Source organism: Calidris pugnax, unplaced genomic scaffold (assembly GCF_001431845.1).
Source record: "Calidris pugnax isolate Ruff unplaced genomic scaffold, ASM143184v1 scaffold153, whole genome shotgun sequence".
In the NCBI taxonomy this organism is placed as follows: Eukaryota; Metazoa; Chordata; class Aves; order Charadriiformes; family Scolopacidae; genus Calidris; species Calidris pugnax.
Window position 1 is genome coordinate 9610911 of NW_015090999.1, and position 18677 is coordinate 9629587.

The window sequence follows — 18677 nt, forward strand, 5'->3', positions numbered from 1 at the left end:
GAATGTTGAATGAAAGATAAATAAAGGATAACTGTTGAGTCTTCCAATACTGAAAGTTTTGAGCAACCAGAGACCTTAGTGAAAGGTAAGTTCAAAAGATTGCATGTTCTTCATAAAATACACAGTTAAGCCACGAAACATTTATGTAGGTCATTATTATGCTAGAAGCTTTCACAGACTTAGAGAGCACCTGCACAAGTTAATGAAACAAAAATCACCAAAAGCTATTAAATACAAAGATAATATTTCCCTTTTGGGTACAATTTCCTCTTAACCGCTAAAGGAAGATAGAGTTCTGTGCAGGTTTGCTTGACAACATTGTCTTCCCTGTTTGTTCACTACTGTGGTATTTTTGGGAGCCAGAATGGTGAGAAAGACAAACTTTTGATTTAGTCAGGGGAGCTGATTTTACTTTTCCTTATCAGGAATGACTTCCAGTATGAATAACTGTTTTGGAAAACAGTGAATGTCACTGCTAAGTAGAAGACACAGTAGATGCCTAAGCTTAGGTTTGTTTCAAGTCTTCATTCAGTAAAGTAACAACTCCTTGCATAAGCATCCCACCACTGATTTTACCTTACCTGTTTGCACAGAAGATTCTCTTTGCTAACACCAAAGCCAAAAAGCTTCTGAGTTTCTTTTTAAGCAAGGGGGAAGACAATGATATGAAGAGTTCCACAAGTAGCTGTGTTTCTGTTCTATTCTAACCATACGTAGTATGGCAAGGAGGGCTGTAAGAAATGCTCTCTCCTGCGAAGGACACCTATATATCTTTCCAATAAAATAAGCAAAGTCCACACCACCTCATTCTGGAAATTAGAATATTAATAAATTTTTTGATAAAGGAATGCATGCTATGATAGTTTTGAGAATTTTTCATTATTCTTTTTTACCCTCTAGACGTTTCTTATTTTTAACAAGTCATGGATTTTTCAATTGCCTAATGCTTATATTGTGTGAAAATCAATGTGGTTTTATTTTAAATAAGAACAGTGTCATTTTTCCCATTTCTCTTCATAATGCAGAGTGAAGAAAATGTTTCAGGGATGACAAGCTTTCGGGAAGTGCTGGAAAAGATGTTGGTCATTGTGGTTTTACCAGTACGGAACAGCCTTAGAAGAGAAAATGAACTTTTCTCTTCCCACCTGGTGTCTAATACCTGTGGGTTGCTTGCTAGTATTGTGAGCGAGCTTACAGCATCGGCATTAGGATCTGAGGTAAAGCTTCCATGAAATAATTGCCAGACATCTTTCAGGACAAGTATATTATGAATGTGATACAGGCTGTGGTAGGAATTATACAGATGTGCAGATCTTTCACAGGTGCTGGAATTCTCAGTTCTCAACTTTCAGATGTTTAACATAAATTTAAAAGCCCGTATTCACTGTATTAAGGAAGTATTGTTTGATAATTAGCTACTTCATTATGGCTGAAAAGTACTGCAAATTATTTACAAAATGGTAATTTTCTTTTGAGTGTGTCTTTTTGCATGCATGTCTCTGCATGTGTACAGTCAAAATATATTTGTTTGGTGCTTACTGGAGACAGTGCCACACACCCGAGTATCTCTGCCTCTTACGGTATCATGGCTGCCTCGCGTATTCTAATCCTGTCTGCTTTTGATTGTGGGTCAGAATTCATCATGTGTTTTTGTTTATGCATTGTGTCTTCCTTCAGATGTAAGGTACTCCTTATACACATATTATATAATATTGAATATAAAAAGGAAGATATGTGTTATATTTGTGTATACCATTAGACTTCCAGTTTATTTGCTTTGTATTCAAAATTGAGAGTGGTACTGAGTTCAACTTCTTTAAAATCCAAAGGTTCATAATCATGCACAGAAGTCCCCTTTAATGAGGCTATAGTGCTGTTAAATGATGGAAATTTATGTGATTTTATTAAAGGGATGTCACTGGCTCTGTGCTATCAGCAGACCTATTTTCACAGAAAGAGCACAGCTTTTGATAACATCTTGATTAAAGATGCTTTTATTATTACATAAGATCTATATCTGTCCTCTCTTAATCTTCACCTTAAGGCAGAAATACCTAGCTCTTCTTAGAGCACAGTTAAGCTATATTTTATGCTAATTTGTCCTATAAAATACATGTTTAAATACTTGAAAAAAATACGAATCAATTTCCTAATTATTCCTAGTTAATTTCAAGTTACCAGAGATTATTTTATTTTTTTTTAGTCGACATTGAATAGAAGCCCCAGTAGTGACATTTTCTGGTTTTTATCAGTTGACTTGTAAAATTTACCCAGTTGAAAATCTGGTAATTTAATTCACTTAACTTTGCTTTATTTAAGTAGTCTAACATTTAGCAGTTAACTTTTTTTGGTTCTTGTACTTGACTTTCTACAGGTTGATGGGCTGAACTCTCTCCATTCTGTCAAATCCACCCCAAACCGATTCACTAAAACAAGTCAGGGAAGAAGCTGGAATACTGGGAATGGATCCCCTGATGCCATATGTTTCTCTGTTGACAAACCTGGTGTAGTTGTAGTAGGATTTTCTGTTTACGGTGGAGGAGGAATTCATGAGTATGAGTTGGAGGTATTAGTTGATGATGTAAGTACTACATTTGAGAAAATAATTTAAGCAAAAGCAACCTCAGAGTTTTTCATAATATGCTTTTCAAAGTAATATTGTAATATGCTGTCTAGGCTACTGGTAAAACAGTGCACAGGTAGTAAGATTTTGCTTGTGGTGGTGATTTTTTTGTGGCATTGCAAGCTACATACCATATTCAATAGGGTCCTTGTGTTGGTTATGGTCCTGAAATCTTCTGTTATTACAAATATTTGAAGTATAGTGTGGGCTTCACTTCCTGAAGCTAAATGCGAATTAGTACCTGTTAACCCTCTGCAAACTGCAAGGAAAACAAGAAATAAAGGAGACCATGTTAAAACATTTTAAACCAGAAATTGAAGAAAGGGGTAGCCTACCAGCATGGTCAAGGCTATAGCTACACGTTTCATGTGCTGCTGAGGTACTCTCTTAGAAGAAACATAAAACTATATTGTGTGTTCTTGTAATGATGTTCTTTTACATACAGTTGTCCACTTTTACCAACTGTTCTAATTCTTTCCGAAGGGCAAGCATAGGTTGCTGTGGGAAATTGACCTCTCTGCTGAGTAATTTCCTTTTTAGCAGAAAGGCTTCTGTTCACTCTGAACAGGATTTTCAGCTTTGTTTTATTTATCATGCTGTGTGTAACAATTTATACAAGCAAGCATAACTTGCACAGTCAGTGTGCGTGTCATGTAGTTACATTGCAAATGTATTAAAATGACTTTGTCTCTTTGAATCAGAGTGATCATACTGGAGATTCAACTCATTCTCATAGATGGACATCTTTAGAGTTGGTTAAAGGAACGTACACCACAGATGATTCTCCCAGTGACATAGCTGAAATCAGGCTGGATAAAGTTGTGCCGCTGAAGGTAAATAAGAGAAGTTGGCATCTGGAGGTTTCACGTGATTCCTTTAGATAACCAAAATCAGAATGTTCAATGTAAATTAGTTTTTGTGTACACATTTCCTGATTAATCTTGACATGTTTGCTTTAGAAATTTTCAGTTTTACCCTGTAACTGAAAATTTCAAATCCCAGCAGCAAAAAGAAATTGCAATTGTTCAGTAATTTAGAATATTCTTGAATGTGCAACTTTTTTGTGTGCAATTTGGCAGCTACTTTTCTTTGGTACCTGGTCACTCTTCAAGTAATTTGAAGTAATATTTTACTTATGTTATGGTCCGTAGTTTGGGAACACAGAACAGCTTTTGCTTTTGTTAAATGCTCAATCTTTTTCGTTTGTCAAGTGCTTTGAAGGACTTTTCAGACTCTCCAGTATTACAATGTAAAAGAATAGCTTTCATAATACCATGAACCCTATCTTCTATGCTTGTTTTATACTGCATACTCTTTTTGGCTCTCCTTTTGAAGGAAAATGTGAAATATGCAGTTCGTTTGAGGAATTATGGAAGCCGGACTGCCAATGGAGATGGAGGGATGACTACAGTTCAGTGTCCAGATGGTGTAACATTTACATTTAGTACGTGTAGTCTGAGCAGTAATGGCACAAACCAAACGCGAGGACAAATTCCACAGATTCTTTATTACAGGTTTGTATTGTATGTTGTCATGATCATGAATAAAACCATCACAGTGCTGTTATACCACATGCATTTTTGAGAAGTAACAGAACTAAATACATCTGGAATGTGTTTGAGGAAGGAGCTGGTTTAACAACAATATTGTGTTCTTCCAGTGTCGTTTCAGATTTAAGTTATTTAGTGAAGACAGTTTTCAGGACACCAGTTGTACTGGTGCCTCTTCCAGTCTTATTTTAGGTTCTTTTTTTTTTTTTTTTTGACTTGTCAAATAATTTCTTGATTAAAACAAAGATGGAATGTAGGAAACTTTAAGATGCAATACTTCGATCTCAATTTTTTCTTTAACCTAAGAGATTTTTGAGAGACTACTCACTGGAATGTTTATCACTCTGATTTTGTTCAGTTCCTTCCTCTGTTGCCAGCAGGGATTACATGTAGGGAAGCAACTTCTGTTTATTTAGGAGCAGTCTCCTCTCTTTACTGTACAGTTCAAAAGTACAAAAAGAGATATTGCAACTGCCCAAGGAAAATCCACTGAAACTTCTGACTGCCCTGCAGGGAAGCTTTATTTTAGCCTTTCAGGATAATAGTAGGAATTCACTTAAGGTAATACTTTTGCAGAAAGCATTGCTTTTATTTTTGAGGTGCTTACCCTGATACGCATGAAGACATGATTTTCAAAATGTGACAGCACTTGAATATATGAATTATTACCATTATCTCCACAGCAAAAAAATGCATCACACCTTTTACTCAAATCTCAATTTTTGTGGTAAAAGGCTGATCAACATTAGATCCAGGGCCTAAAAATAGCAAGGAATAGTAATTTACTATGGTAGTTAATTATGTGCAAGATATACGTATCTAATAAAAGATGAAGAGGATTAAATAAATAATGCTACAACAAATGACATCTTCTGGACTAACAATCACAAGAACATGTTGCTCTTAAGAAAGTTTTAAAGGAACTAGTAAAAATAGCAAGTAATTTACTATGGTAGTTAATTAGGTGCAAGACATACCTACTTAATAAAAGATGAAGAGGATTAAATGAGTAATGCTACAACAAATGACACCTTGTGGACTAACAATCACAAGAACGTGTTGCTCTTAAGAAAGTTTTAAAGGAACTAAAATAACAAGAAATAAAGTGGCCAGCAAAATTATAGTAACAGTATATGTGAAGGTACAGGATAGTTCTGAAGTCCTGTAAAACACGTAATGGGCTGTACTCAAAGATTCAGTTTGTCAGCAATAGCAATAAGCAGTAGCTGCTTATCAAGAATGCATGTCGTGATACTTGCATTGATTTAGTCTTCTGGAACCTTGGACATCTGTGCTTAGGGAATCCCTCCAGCAATTGGAGGAATTTTATTATGAAATATCCTAATTTTGAAGGAACATATTATGTAATAATAATGTAAGAAGGAGGAAAGATAACAAAGAAAGCAATTATTCCCACTCCTAGAGTTTCTGCTTTTATATACGTAAAAGAGAGAATAAAGGAGAAATAACAATTTCTTTGATTTTAGAAAAGCAAAGGATATAAAACTTCAGTAAATGGAAGCTTCACGGCATTTTAACTTAATAATAAGCTAACAAATGGCAAAGAAAACCACACCAAAGTGCTGTCTTCAGATGAGAACAGTCTCAGATTTTTTTGTTTCAACTGTGATAAAATTCTGAGAAGCGTTTGAAGGGCCATAATAGCACAACTCAGAACTCTTACAGAATAAAAGGTTTATTTGGAAAATTTGCAGACTGCTGCCTGTAATCACAGTGTCCGTTGAAGTTTGTTTGGACAACGGAAACCCTAAATGTTATCTGATGAATGACTATAGTTTTGGACCTCTTTGGAGGACTTCCAGTCTGGTACATAATGACTTGAGGTTTTGATTTGTCTGCATTACAGGAACAGAGCTTGTAAGATTCACACTTGACTTTCTCTGAAGGTTGCTCAAATAAAATAGAATTATTGCTTATGCAAATGCCGAAAAAGGCCATACCGAAAGAAAAGTGCTAATGCACTTCTGATTGGGGTAGAAATGCTTTGGCAGAATTTGTTGAAACTGCATCCTGTCGGAAATACATCCCATTGGAATTGCACCCCCTGTCAGTCACTAATAAATTCAAATTAAAAAGGCTTGAGGCTGACAGCAAAACTACAATTCTAGAACACATTGAACAACAACAAACAAATGTATTTTTTTGTAAGAGTGGTTAATTTTAAGTCATAGAGAAGGATAGATATCCTTGTTGTGCACTGAACTGCTCCAAGTTTTTGAGCATTCTGAGATGCCAGTCCTGGAATCTTAATGTTCTGGAATTGCATTTTGAAAGATCAAATCTTTATGGACAAACCTAAGAAATTCAAAAAAGAATGGGAAATTATGCTTTACATGTTGACTAAGTGTTTTTGGTTGTCTATGCTAAGTGTCTATGTCACTGTCACATCAAGGGCTTGAATTAGTTTCAAGTGTTTTTGGTTGTCTATGCTAAGGCTGAATCACTGTCACATCAAGGGCTTGAATTAGTTTATAATTATCATTCAACTACCTTGAAAAAGCAAATCAAACCACATCTTTTATATAACTTATTGAAATAGTATGGTGCATAATATTGTTTAGGAGAACCTAATTTGACATACAGAGTGGATTTCAAAGAAAAAACTATTTGTTAAGGGTAAGCCTAAGACTGTGTTTTAAAACCAAAAGTAATCTTTAAAATGGAGTGGGAGAGTCTTTTTTCCTATCAAGATACTACAGAAATATCCATTGCAAGAGTTTTATTGGTTTCTGTGATGCATTTAGTAGTATTCTATTTTTATCAAGATAGGTCGTTGGGCTTGGAAGAACGTAGCAATTACTACATTTATGTGGTTTGAAAGGCATCTAGTCAAAAGAAACATTTCAAAACATGCTTTTATATTTTCTGCCAAATAAAATGATTGCAAAGGGCTGAGGAATTGCCTCCAAAATATCCTCTGTGTTTTCTTTGATTGTTTCCTTTATTTCGTTATCATAAATTAATTGTTTTACTTTTTCTTTTCCTTTATTGTGTTATCATAAATTAATTGTTTTACTTTTTCTATGCCAAAAAATCAGTCAGTCGTGTTATTTTAATGTAATTTTGTATTTTGTGAACTAACTTTAACTTAATCCCCCATGCAGGAGTGAGTATGATGGAGATCTGCAATCACAGCTTTTGAACAAAGCTAATGAAGAAGACAAAAATTGTAGCAGGGCTCTTTCTGTCGTGAGTGCTGTTGTCCGAGCAGCCAAAGACCTGTTGCACAGGGCTCTTGCTGTAGATGGTAAGGCTTTGGAAAATTGACTTTCAAAATTTAATTTTCAAAACCTCTGTCTTTGATAGCAAGATATAATAGCCAAATATCAGTGATACAAACATTGAGATATTTCTCTTTTGCTTTCCAAAGACTGTTTTTCTAACCTGTTATTACTGTAGGTATCAGACTGTGAGTGACTTTCTAAGTCACTGAGTTGCACTTGAGATATCAGACAGATACCTTGTATAAATTTGCTCAGCAATTTAGCAAGTATCATGTTAAAGCTGGTAAGGTTCTTTATTTCCAGAATAAGTGCTATGGCGGGTCAGTCCCAAATGTTATTCAGTGTTTTGCACAGTGGTGGATGTAATTCACTTATAAGCACTAAAACATCAATTTTTGAGAAATGCAGACATTGGCCTTAAAACTGAATGGTTTTAAGCTACCATCTTCAACCATTCCAGTCAAAACGTCCAGAATATTGCATAGCGCTATAGAAATTGATTTGGCAGACTGGGAGGAGCTTGTGCTGGCTTTTATACCATAGAAAGTATGAACACAGTTTCACAAAATGGCAAAGAATGCAATAAAATTATGCTTTAAGAGGAGGAAATTCTTTAACTTGAAAATTGACTCTCAAAATTTAATTTTCAAAATTTCTGTCTTTGATAGCAAGATATAATAGTCGAATATCAGTGATACAAACATTGTGATATTTCTCTTTTGCTTTCCAAAGACTGTTTTTCTAACCTGTTATTACTGTAGGTATCAGACTGTGAGTGACTTTCTAAGTCACTGAGTTGCACTTGAGATATCAGACAGATACCTTGTATAAATTTGCTCAGCAATTTAGCAAGTATCATGTTAAAGCTGGTAAGGTTCTTTATTTCCAGAATAAGTGCTATGGCGGGTCAGTCCCAAATGTTATTGAGTGTTTTGCACAGTGGTGAATGTAATTCACTTATAAGCACTAAAACATCAATTTTTGAGAAATGCAGACATTGGCCTTAAAACTGAATGGTTTTAAGCTACCATCTTCAACCATTCCAGTCAAAACGTCCAGAATATTGCATAGCGCTATAGAAATTGATTTGGCAGACTGGGAGGAGCTTGTGCTGGCTTTTATACCATAGAAAGTATGAACACAGTTTCACAAAATGGCAAAGAATGCAATAAAATTATGCTTTAAGAGGAGGAAATTCTTTAACTGAGAACTGTATATAATGGCATATTTATCTCAGGTGAATGTTGCAGGTTTAGAAATTGCTAATGCCTAGATAATGAAAATAATTTGAAGTAAAAACTATTGTAGAAATTAGAAGTTTAATTCATAAGAAGCAGAAAAATAAGATGTGTTTTGAAACATAATACATCTATTAATACCTGTGTTGTAAATATATTTTTTTTTAGCTGAAGACATTCCAGAACTACTCAGCTCTTCCAGTCTGTTTTCAATGCTGCTTCCCCTCATAATAGCCTACATAGGACCAGTAGCGGCAGCCATTCCCAAGGTATGCTTCTCAACAGAAATTACTAAAGTTAGAAATATATGGATGTATGATTCATTTATTGGTGAATTTTGGTGGGATGAAATGTTTTTTATATTCTATAAATCCTATTCTTACAATAAATATCCAAAGCAATGGTAGCTGCTCATTAACATTATTTCTGTCAATTTTAGAGGTGAGATGATGTCATCTATATATAAAAATATCATTACTTTTCAGTGGCAGAGCATTTTCCGTGTGCCTGGTGTTGGAACACTCTTGAAACCTATTATTAGATTTACAAATGTCATTAACCCTTAGCTAGTAGAAACTTTTGCTTTTTATTGCTTTTTCATGAACTGTAAACTCTCTTCAAACTTTTTTTTTAAAGGGGGAGGAAAGAGGACTAACCACTTAAAATCGAGCAGATTCATTTCATTAAAACAGTTTCAGATTTCAGTTATCTTATTACTGTGATAAACTCAAATTTAGAACCAAGTGTTTTGCTTTAGATGTGATCCTCTCCTTTGAAAATGTCACAAGGATTACTGAGAACAATGTGGTGCTAAATGCCGCATGCATTAAAATAAGTTGAATATTTGGGAAAAAAAATCAATGTTGTTACAAAACAAAGTATAACTGGACTATAACTTCAGTACAGTATTTGCTTTCTCTAAACTCACGCTTATTGTTTGTTAAGGTAATAGCTTTTTAGTGATATTTCTATCACTAGATAGGTGTTTTAGTGAAGATGTCTCACAGATAGTGTCCAGATTTTTGTTTCAGCTTTGACAAGTCTCCAAGAGGAGTATTTGAGATGAGTGTAGTGATGCTTTTCCTGTCAGGATTGTGTACAAAGAGAATTGGAAAATGACTGAATGAATTTGTGTTAGTGATACTCTGAGCAGATCCAAAACAACCGTTGTAGAGAATTGTAGGTTTTGTGAGTATTGTTTTCCCCCAGTCCTAAGTAATATTTTATTGCGTGTTACAGGTTGCTGTTGAGGTCTTTGGCCTAGTACAACAGTTACTTCCTTCTGTGGCAGTTCTGAATCAGAAATACGCCCCTCCAGCTTTTAACCCAAATCAGTCTACGGACAGCACCACCGGAAACCAACCGGAGCAAGGGCTTTCAGCTTGTACTACCTCCAATCACTACGCTGTTGTGGAAAGTGAGCATCCCTATAAACCTGCCTGTGTTACGCACTATAAGGTAAGCACCATTGCAAAGTGTGTGGTTTCTGAAAAACTTTTGACATGTGACTTTGTTTCATCAACGTTTACTATCTGCAAAATTGTTGCCGTGGTTGATGATTAGTATTGTCTAATATAGGAGAGAGTTTCCTATATTATTAGTCTCCTGATTTCTCAAGAAACCTCTGTTTGCCCAGTAAGTACAGTGGAAACTAATGTAGTTTTAACACTATAATGCAGGTATCTACTGTAAGTCCTTAAATTTGCTCAGTCTGAGATTTTCCTACTGTCAAACAGTTTCATTGCTCTAGTTGGACAGATTGTAGAAGTTGGAAGTCTTTATGTATACATTATCTAGTCATATCTCTGGCTTTCTTACCTAATGCTAAAACAATTCTTTGTAAAAATACCTAATGTCAATTTCAGTCAAATTAATATGCATTCTAGGGCGGGAATCCCTGTGCTGGCTATTGCTGGTCTGCCAATTAAAATTCTTCATTAATTACTTTCACTTGGACCATGATTTGGCATTGCAGAACTCTCTGAAGTCCTCTTAACTGTGTTGTCACTCTAAGTAGGGTTCATTCCGCCTTACATCGGTTGACTAGGTTTTCTTCAACGTCAATAGAGAGAGGGTGTTTTTTCTACTTGTGTAAAGGGCTGAGGCATAAATTGAGATGAATCTTGTGTTTCAGTTCTTGAAATAGTGAGTTCTACAGTCCTAGTGATTCCACTACTGTAAATCCAGAGGTAGCAAACCTGGAATTAAGAGCTGGAGGAGGTCATTAATTACTGTCCCACTATTACACTTGCTTGTCCTGTGAGACAGCAAGATATCTACTGCAAAAAATGTAGTTATAATATGATCTTCCTGATGCAATGATGCTTATTATTTTTCTAAAAGTTTATGGAGCTCATCCAAAGCCTAAGGCTTAGTAGTTACTGCTTTTGAATTTCTGTAGCTATATGCTATCATACTGCAGGCCAGTCTTCACCGGCATGATTCCGATGCTTTGTGCTTTTCTAGGATTGCACAAAGCAGATATTGAATGTGTTTGTTAAAGTTTGTGTTTAAAAAGGTATTTGAGAGTTAAGTGCTTGTACGAGTCTGTGGTTGTTTAGTTTAATGATCCTGTGCAGAGTTCTTAAAAACAATCACAAATGGTATCGTAAGCACAAATACTTAATCTGAACATAAATTTTTAATACATGATTATAATTCAGTACAGTGTAAAGCATTTCAGGTATATATGAATTTAAAAAAATAAATTAGGTTAATGTTAGACTGAACATATCTCAAAACAACTGTACAGAACTCCATAAGTGAATCACTTTCATAGCCTAAAGAGTTAAAACCAAATGGAAATGAAGAAATAAATGTGAAAAAAAAATCTAACAACCTTCCAGACTTGCACATAATTAGACTATTGTTTTGTTTTAGGTGACTTTTCCTGAATGTGTCAGGTGGATAACAATAGAGTTTGACACTCAGTGTGGCACTGCTCAATCAGAGGATGTTCTTCGTTTACTAATTCCTGTCAGAATTGCACAGAGTCTGGGATTTGGACCAAAGCATGCGTCTGTTCATGAAAATCTCAATTCATGGATAGAACTGAAAAAATTCTCCGGATCTTCAGGATGGCCTACCATGGTATTAGTACTGCCAGGTAATAAATAGGTACTCCAATAATTTCTAGTGATGTGAATTATTTTAATAATGAAAGTAAGTTTGATTTTTCTGCAAAATTATCATAGAAAACAAAGTAGAAAAAGCATCTTCGTCCAAACTGGCGAGAGTTCATCATGAGCCATTGGTTGTACATCAGTTAATTATGTTTATATAAGGTCTCTTGTTTGAAATGTTGATCTGTGTGTTATTCATGGTTTACTTTACATATAAGGCCTGGGTTTCATATATGCTGTGTATGTAGAAGAAATGTACAAGAAGGGGAGAAATATTAGGGATTTTTTTAAAATTATGTATCTTTTTACTTTCTGTAAGGAAATGAAGCTCTGTTTTCTCTGGAGACTGCATCAGACTATGTGAAAGATGAAAAGGCTTGTTTTTATGGTTTCAAATGTTATGCAATTGGATATGAATTTAGTCCAGGATCCGATGAGGTAAGGAAATAGTGAAATGACAACAATTGCTGCACCTATTATTCTCTCCTGTAAAGCCAACTTTTTTGGTAAAAATATTTGTATTTCCATATTTCCACTTCTGACTAAAAAACATTAGCAAAACATTATTAAATTAATTTCATATAAGTGATCCGCATTTCACATCTTTACTTGCTTGCTATTTCAGAACTTGCTTGTTTGAGTCCTAAAGATGCAGTTTATCAAGGTTTTAGTTTAAAATGCATTTTGGAGATTTTTCAGTCTCCTTGAGAGTCTCAGAGAATACAAGGCGAGTTCAGGGTTTCTGCTTTTGAAGGCTCTTTCCAAAAGAAGGATTTTTTTTTTTTTTTTTTACCTATTTTATATATTGCCAGTTTCTCTAAGTCTGCCTAGAAAATCCATTAGATGGAGGTTTCTCATGTCCCCTGCTGTTTTTTGGTGGTGGTTCGTTGGGTTTTTCTTCCTCCATGAGAGGCATCTCTGAGGTGGGCTTCAACCACCCACAGATTTCTTTAAAACTTAAAATTGGTTTTAGTGTCAAGGCCTTTTTGTGAAAAGATAAAGAGTGGATTCTTTCCAAAATGAAAGAGGTTGTGCCTGCATGTAGCTGGGACGAGGTGAAGGGAAAAGAAAAAGTTTTAAAAGTATCTACAACTTCCTTAGCCATACTGCTCTCCCCCATTTCCTTGCACTCAGCTTCCTTCCCACCATGTATTTGAAAACTGTATACATGGTCCGTTCCTTTTTTTTTATCTCTTGTGAATGAGGTTGAAAGATACTGATGGAGAGACTCTCATGTGTTTTCAGTGACGAGTTTGGTAGAAGGAAGGGTCTTCTCATTCCCTAGAACAGCGGCATCAATGGGAATAAAGAGCTTTCCAATAGGCGTGAATAGAAGGGAGAATCTGACAATTTCCCAAGATTTGTAATGGAGAAAGGGAAATTATGAAATCTTTTTCTCATCCTTGCCTCTCCAACTAGAGAAAGGGAAGAGGAAAAAAAATCATGATCAGTACTATCTTTAAAGATGGGAACATGAGCTTATGTGGTATGTACGACTTAGAAGAGGCATTGCTTTGCAATCCAAATAGATATCGGTAGGTTTTTTGTATTATGAAGTTGCCTTTCTCTTTAATATTACAGACAAAAGACAATTATCATCTTCAGATGTTCTTATTAGGCTACCAGAAGCACGGTAACCCATTTATTAATACTCTTACATAGTTGAAATTGTTCTAAAAATTTGGTGCTCTGGCCCATGTCACAGGAAAACATGACAGTCTAGCTGTTTGACAGGATCAGTATCACTGAGAAATGTCAAACTGGAACACACAATTAGGGTACAGCAGTGTTAGGGAAACACATTCATTGCCCTCTTTTCTGAGACACTTACTTTTGTTTTAAAATTTGTTTCAATTTGAAGGGTATTATTCAGCTGGAGAAAGAACTGGCCAATTTAGGAGGATCATGTGCAGCAGCTTTAATGAAGAAAGATCTAGCGCTTCCTATTGGTAAGTCCTATTCAAAGAACATACTTTGTTATTTCATCATCGTTTTTCATTCGGTTTGTTCATTGAATGAATACTACCTGTACATCTTCATGTTGCTTTCAGTTAGATGGTCATACAAACCTGATTCTTAAAACTGAATTAATCAATTAAGATAATGAAGTGATGTTGTTTTCTGCTTACACTGTTCCCTTCATGTGTGTATGGGGAGGAGGGAAACCTGGTCACTTAAATCTGAACCAACTCACCCCATCCACAGGTAGTGTATCAGTGTACGAGCTCTGTCCTACAGTTTCCTCGTGGTACTTCACAAATGTGCAGGTATCTCATTTGTATCTCTCTTTCACCGTTTTTTTTTTCTCCCTGCACTCCACACCTGTCTGAATGAAAAATACCTGCAACATTGAATTGTAGAATTTAAAATTACTCGTTTAAAATTGAAAGTAACCTTTGCATCTGTGGACCTCACATCCTAAAATATTTCTGCTGTAGTTTTCTTTGTTACAATTACAAAAGAAAATTTACATACTTCTACAGCAGATTCAGCAAGTAGGTTTACAGTAACATAAGTGCAATTTAAAATGTAATTTTAATTAATTTAAATTTCTCCTAATTAGCATTCGTGTACAGGAAAGATTTACTTATAATCTATAATAGGATATCTTTTTGATAATTTTAATTTAGGAGCACAAATGAGAGCTCAAATACGGTTAATGATACTGGAAATGTATATTAATGAGCAGGAGAGTGTTGATCAGTGTGCAGTAACAACCACAGAACCTGATGATGAATTTTTTAACCCAGTATTTTGCTTGTGTATTTGAATGTGCAGTTTTCTTACGTTGTTGTTAATAGGCACCTCAGTTGCACTGGTAAATCTGTATTTCACTCTCAAAATTACAGGCAATTCTATAGTTTAAATAGTGCCGTCTTCTGCCTTAACTCCTTAGTTTTGTTAACTTCCCTAGCACCTATCTGTTCTCCTATGCAAAAAAAAAAAAAAAAAAAAAAAAAAAAAAAAAAAAAAAAAAAAAAAAAAAAAAAAAAAAAAAAAAAAAAAAAAAAAAAAAAAAAAAAAAAAAAAAAAAAAAAAAAAAGAAAGTGAAATGCTTCTAACTTAATTTCCCAGGTTTTCTTATACTTCACAATTCTCTCTAAAGAGATTTTTGTTTTGTTCTAATTTTGAATGCCTCAAACAAGAAGGGAAAGTAGGTGGTACATAGATTTGCCTTATAGGCTTTCAGATAAAAGAAACTTGAAATAAAACATGCAGTTAAGTTACCTGTGCAGTCTCAGCCACCTATAAAAGTGGCTGTGTATGATCTGCAAGAGGGGAGGGATAAGTGCATTGACTGTAGAGAGTTTCCTGATTACTGCCATAATTACAGTCGATTCATCTGATTGTTTACACCAACTCAAGGACTTCAGCCAAGTTGTTCGTGTTGCTGACACTCATGCTCATGACAAACAGGCATCATGTGTGTATTGTTTCTCTACAAGAGCACTGGACCCTCGGAATAAACAAAAGTGATGAATTATAGGCAGCAGTGGTATGTTTGCAGATATAAGCCACTGTGCAGCCTGTTTAAGATGGATTTCAGTTGTCTGTAATTATGTTCTATTGTTTTGCTTGATGTTTCAGAAAAGCACTGTGACATGAAAAGAGGTAAAATGTGGTTTTCTAGAGCAACATTTAAAGGGCTTAGGATCAGACTTATGCACTCTAGATTATGCATTTCCTACCTTTTGCTGCAAGTTAAATGGTATCTTAAAAATGCCGTATTACTGCTATTGCTCATCTTCTTTCCACAAATAAGATACTTTTCCTTTAAGAAAAACCTATATAATCCTATTAAAGACTGGTTTTTAATGCATACACACAAGGCAGCCCTTCTTGTTGGACTTTTTGCACTTTATTTTATAATTTGTACAATTTTACCTTTGTTCCATGTGTGGATGTATACAGGCTAAGGAAAATAACCTAAGGAAAAGGCTTACTCCAGAAAAGAATTAGCAACTTCACTTACAATTCCTGAACTCTGGCATTTAGAAGTTAGGCATCTACAGCTAATAGCCCTAGCCTTCTTTTAGAGTTAATGTGGGCATATTCAGAGGATGAAGATGTGAGAAAAATGAAATGAATCATCCCAAGGAGGAGCCTATTTCTCCTCCATTTGCTGTAAAGATATCTTATAAGAAGTTCTGGGCTCATGATCTCATTTTTTTCTGCCCAAAAGTAGGGAAAGTAAATCCTGTGTTATTTCCCAGGTACACTTTAGGGCTCTGGATCCAACTAAGTCCTCTTAAAACTGGGCGATTTTAATGAAGGCGATAAGAAACTTCGTCAATGTGGCAGAATTTTAAGAAAGGGAAATAGGAAACAGATGGTTGAAAATTCTCAGCAGGTACATTTATGGAAGGTTGTGGAAAGGGTATCATAGGAATAAAAATAAATTAAAAAAAAAAAAAAAGACTTGTCTGGAAACTTTCTGTCAAGAAAAGTTGAATGATGGAACTGATTTCAAACCAGATTTAATAGTTGTTACTGGCATCCTTGCAGGATCCTTCCATCTTCAACTATTTTTTGCATGATTTATCTTCGTCTATTGACTTTAAGGGGGTTGTTCTACAGAAATACCTTGCTTTTTAATAATTGTTATAGTGGATATAGTGGATATAATCTGTATACAAGTAGCCAAATACTTGTATAAGTATTTTCCTCTAGATCCACTAGGAAATAAGGTGTTTTAAAAGGACATCAAGAAGCCTTTTAGCCTTTTTTGCTTCAAAGGAAGATGGACCACACAGTGATTACTTCACGTATTAGGAAAACTTCACCTTTGAAAGTACACACAAATACTTTTTAAATTACCACGTTCAAAAGGTCACACTTGACATTTCTCCAAGACTCAAATTGAACATACTTCTTCTCAAGAGGAGGTCCCATCTGTGACCAAGATCTAACTTAAACATCAATGGAATTGATCAATTCATTTAATATTATTACTTACTAATTGTTTCAAATTTGATAGAAGTTATTTCTGAGAGGAGAGTTTTTATATATCTTTATTTCTTTGAATTTAAAAAAAATACCTTAGGACTTCATTTTTCTCATTTCTCTTTCTCTCTTCTTACTAGTAGAATTGCCTGGCATGTTTCTGAGAGAGAGTAGAAATATGGTAACCTTATCTGGTTTATTTTTCTTTTCAGTTAAGACTGTGTTTGGCAATTCTGGTCACCCTGGAATCAGACTTTTGAGTTGCATTTGCGCGAAACAAATACTGTATAATAGAATGTATTTGAGTTTTATGTTTTAGGAGAAGTCATAATTTACAAAATTGTGCAGAGTTTATCAGGTTTTCAAATACTGTTGCTATGGTAAGTTCTTAAAAGGGAGCAGCTGGTGCATACTTTTAGGTCCTGCTTCCCAGAAACCATCTTGAACTCCCAAAATCTTTTTTTCTAAAAGTATCTAGTCCCATCCAAAGACTTGCCATACATACTGTCTTGGAGATAAGAAGACAAGTACCAAATTTTTGTTTTGTGTAATGTATATTGTTTATTTGTTTGTGCACTGGGCTACACAGTACTGCATGTTTATTGTGTTACTTGAAAGTATTAGTCTTTCAACTGCTGGTTAAAAAATGATACACATCATCTTGCAAACTTAAATTTTGTAATATAAAAGACTTCACTGAACACAATTGAATTTTGTGTTCCATCAAATGTAAATTTACATATTGATATGTAAATATCAATATTATTGTTAGGAAAAAAAAGATTTCTTTTTTGTTGTGAAAATAAGTTCTATTTTTACAGCAGGTAATGAATTTGAAGAAGATCTTGAGATTCTTGAAGAGGCTGCTTTACAGGTACACTGCTCTTTTGGTTTTTTTTCCATTGCAACATACTTCGGCACATAATCGCATTGAAACTTTTTGACTGCTACGGAAGTAGGGAATTTGGCTTGTTATAACACAGTTTAAGAAAGACGTACAGAAGTTTGGCATTTACATGGAATCTTTTTAGAAATAAATATGCTTAGAAAAAAATGCATAAAATATTGCAGAGGAAGTTAGATGACCAAATATTTTTCAAAATATATAGGTGTCTGGCTTAGGTTACATGATTTTACAAATTTTAGATGTTGCCAAAATTAAATATGCACGTGTCTTTGTAATTGCAGAAATAAAGTCACTTTTTCAGTTGAACAGTAACATTTATCAAGTCCCAAATAATATGACTTCAGGCGTTCTGGACTGATGATGTATTTTATTTGTTGTGATGGCTGCTAATGCTTCTCAGTAGCTCCCTAATTGTATCCCCCTAGCTGCTGATGCACAGTGAAAAAGGACTTTTCACAGTCTTTATCTCTGTCATAATTATCTTCAGGGCAGCTGTTTTGAAATGCAGTTGTCGCACAGCTTGCTGGAAAAATGTATCAGTGCTACAGTATGACAACATTGCATAGGCCTTAGATGACAGAAGAGTAAAGAGAAACTGCCTAGGAGGAATCAGATGTTCCCTTGAAAGAAATATTGTTTTCAGCAGTCTCTTTTTGGACCCTCTCTGTTCTAATTCAAAACCTGAGCTAGGAATGTGCATGCAAGTAATGGATTCATTTGCACTTTTAGTTCTGTCTTAAATATTTTCTGCATCTTTCTACCTCCTTTCTTGCGAAGAAGGGATTTCTTTTACTTTGTCTCACCCAAAATGTCTCTTTTAAGAGATCTTCTGTTCTATAAATTATATCTCTAGCTTTTTATTTTCTTTTGGAACATGCTCATTGGTCACATTTTAAGAAATACTTTCTTAATTTGTTTGCTGGCCACAGTTCAACAGTTTTGGATACTCTTAGCATGGAAGTTCATGTTACCTTAGTCGTTTTTCCAGAAATTCTCTCTCAACGCAAGTTCCTTTAATCTTGTATGACATAAATGATTGTTTTATGGA

The 18677-nt window shown here is 34.8% G+C and overlaps 1 protein-coding gene across 1 annotated transcript in view; it reads left to right on the forward strand.

Annotated features, from left to right (window-relative positions):
• The window catches only part of LOC106895870 (E3 ubiquitin-protein ligase MYCBP2), a 150439-nt gene that overhangs the window by 112406 nt on the left and 19356 nt on the right, over positions 1–18677 (forward strand). Inside the window, exons 34-44 of the mRNA XM_014955519.1 lie at positions 1026–1217; positions 2375–2581; positions 3325–3456; positions 3959–4137; positions 7299–7441; positions 8825–8925; positions 9896–10114; positions 11537–11762; positions 12098–12216; positions 13640–13727; positions 17544–17596. Coding sequence (XP_014811005.1) covers positions 1026–1217; positions 2375–2581; positions 3325–3456; positions 3959–4137; positions 7299–7441; positions 8825–8925; positions 9896–10114; positions 11537–11762; positions 12098–12216; positions 13640–13727; positions 17544–17596 — 1659 coding nt within the window. The remainder of the gene's footprint in view (positions 1–1025; positions 1218–2374; positions 2582–3324; positions 3457–3958; positions 4138–7298; positions 7442–8824; positions 8926–9895; positions 10115–11536; positions 11763–12097; positions 12217–13639; positions 13728–17543; positions 17597–18677) is intronic.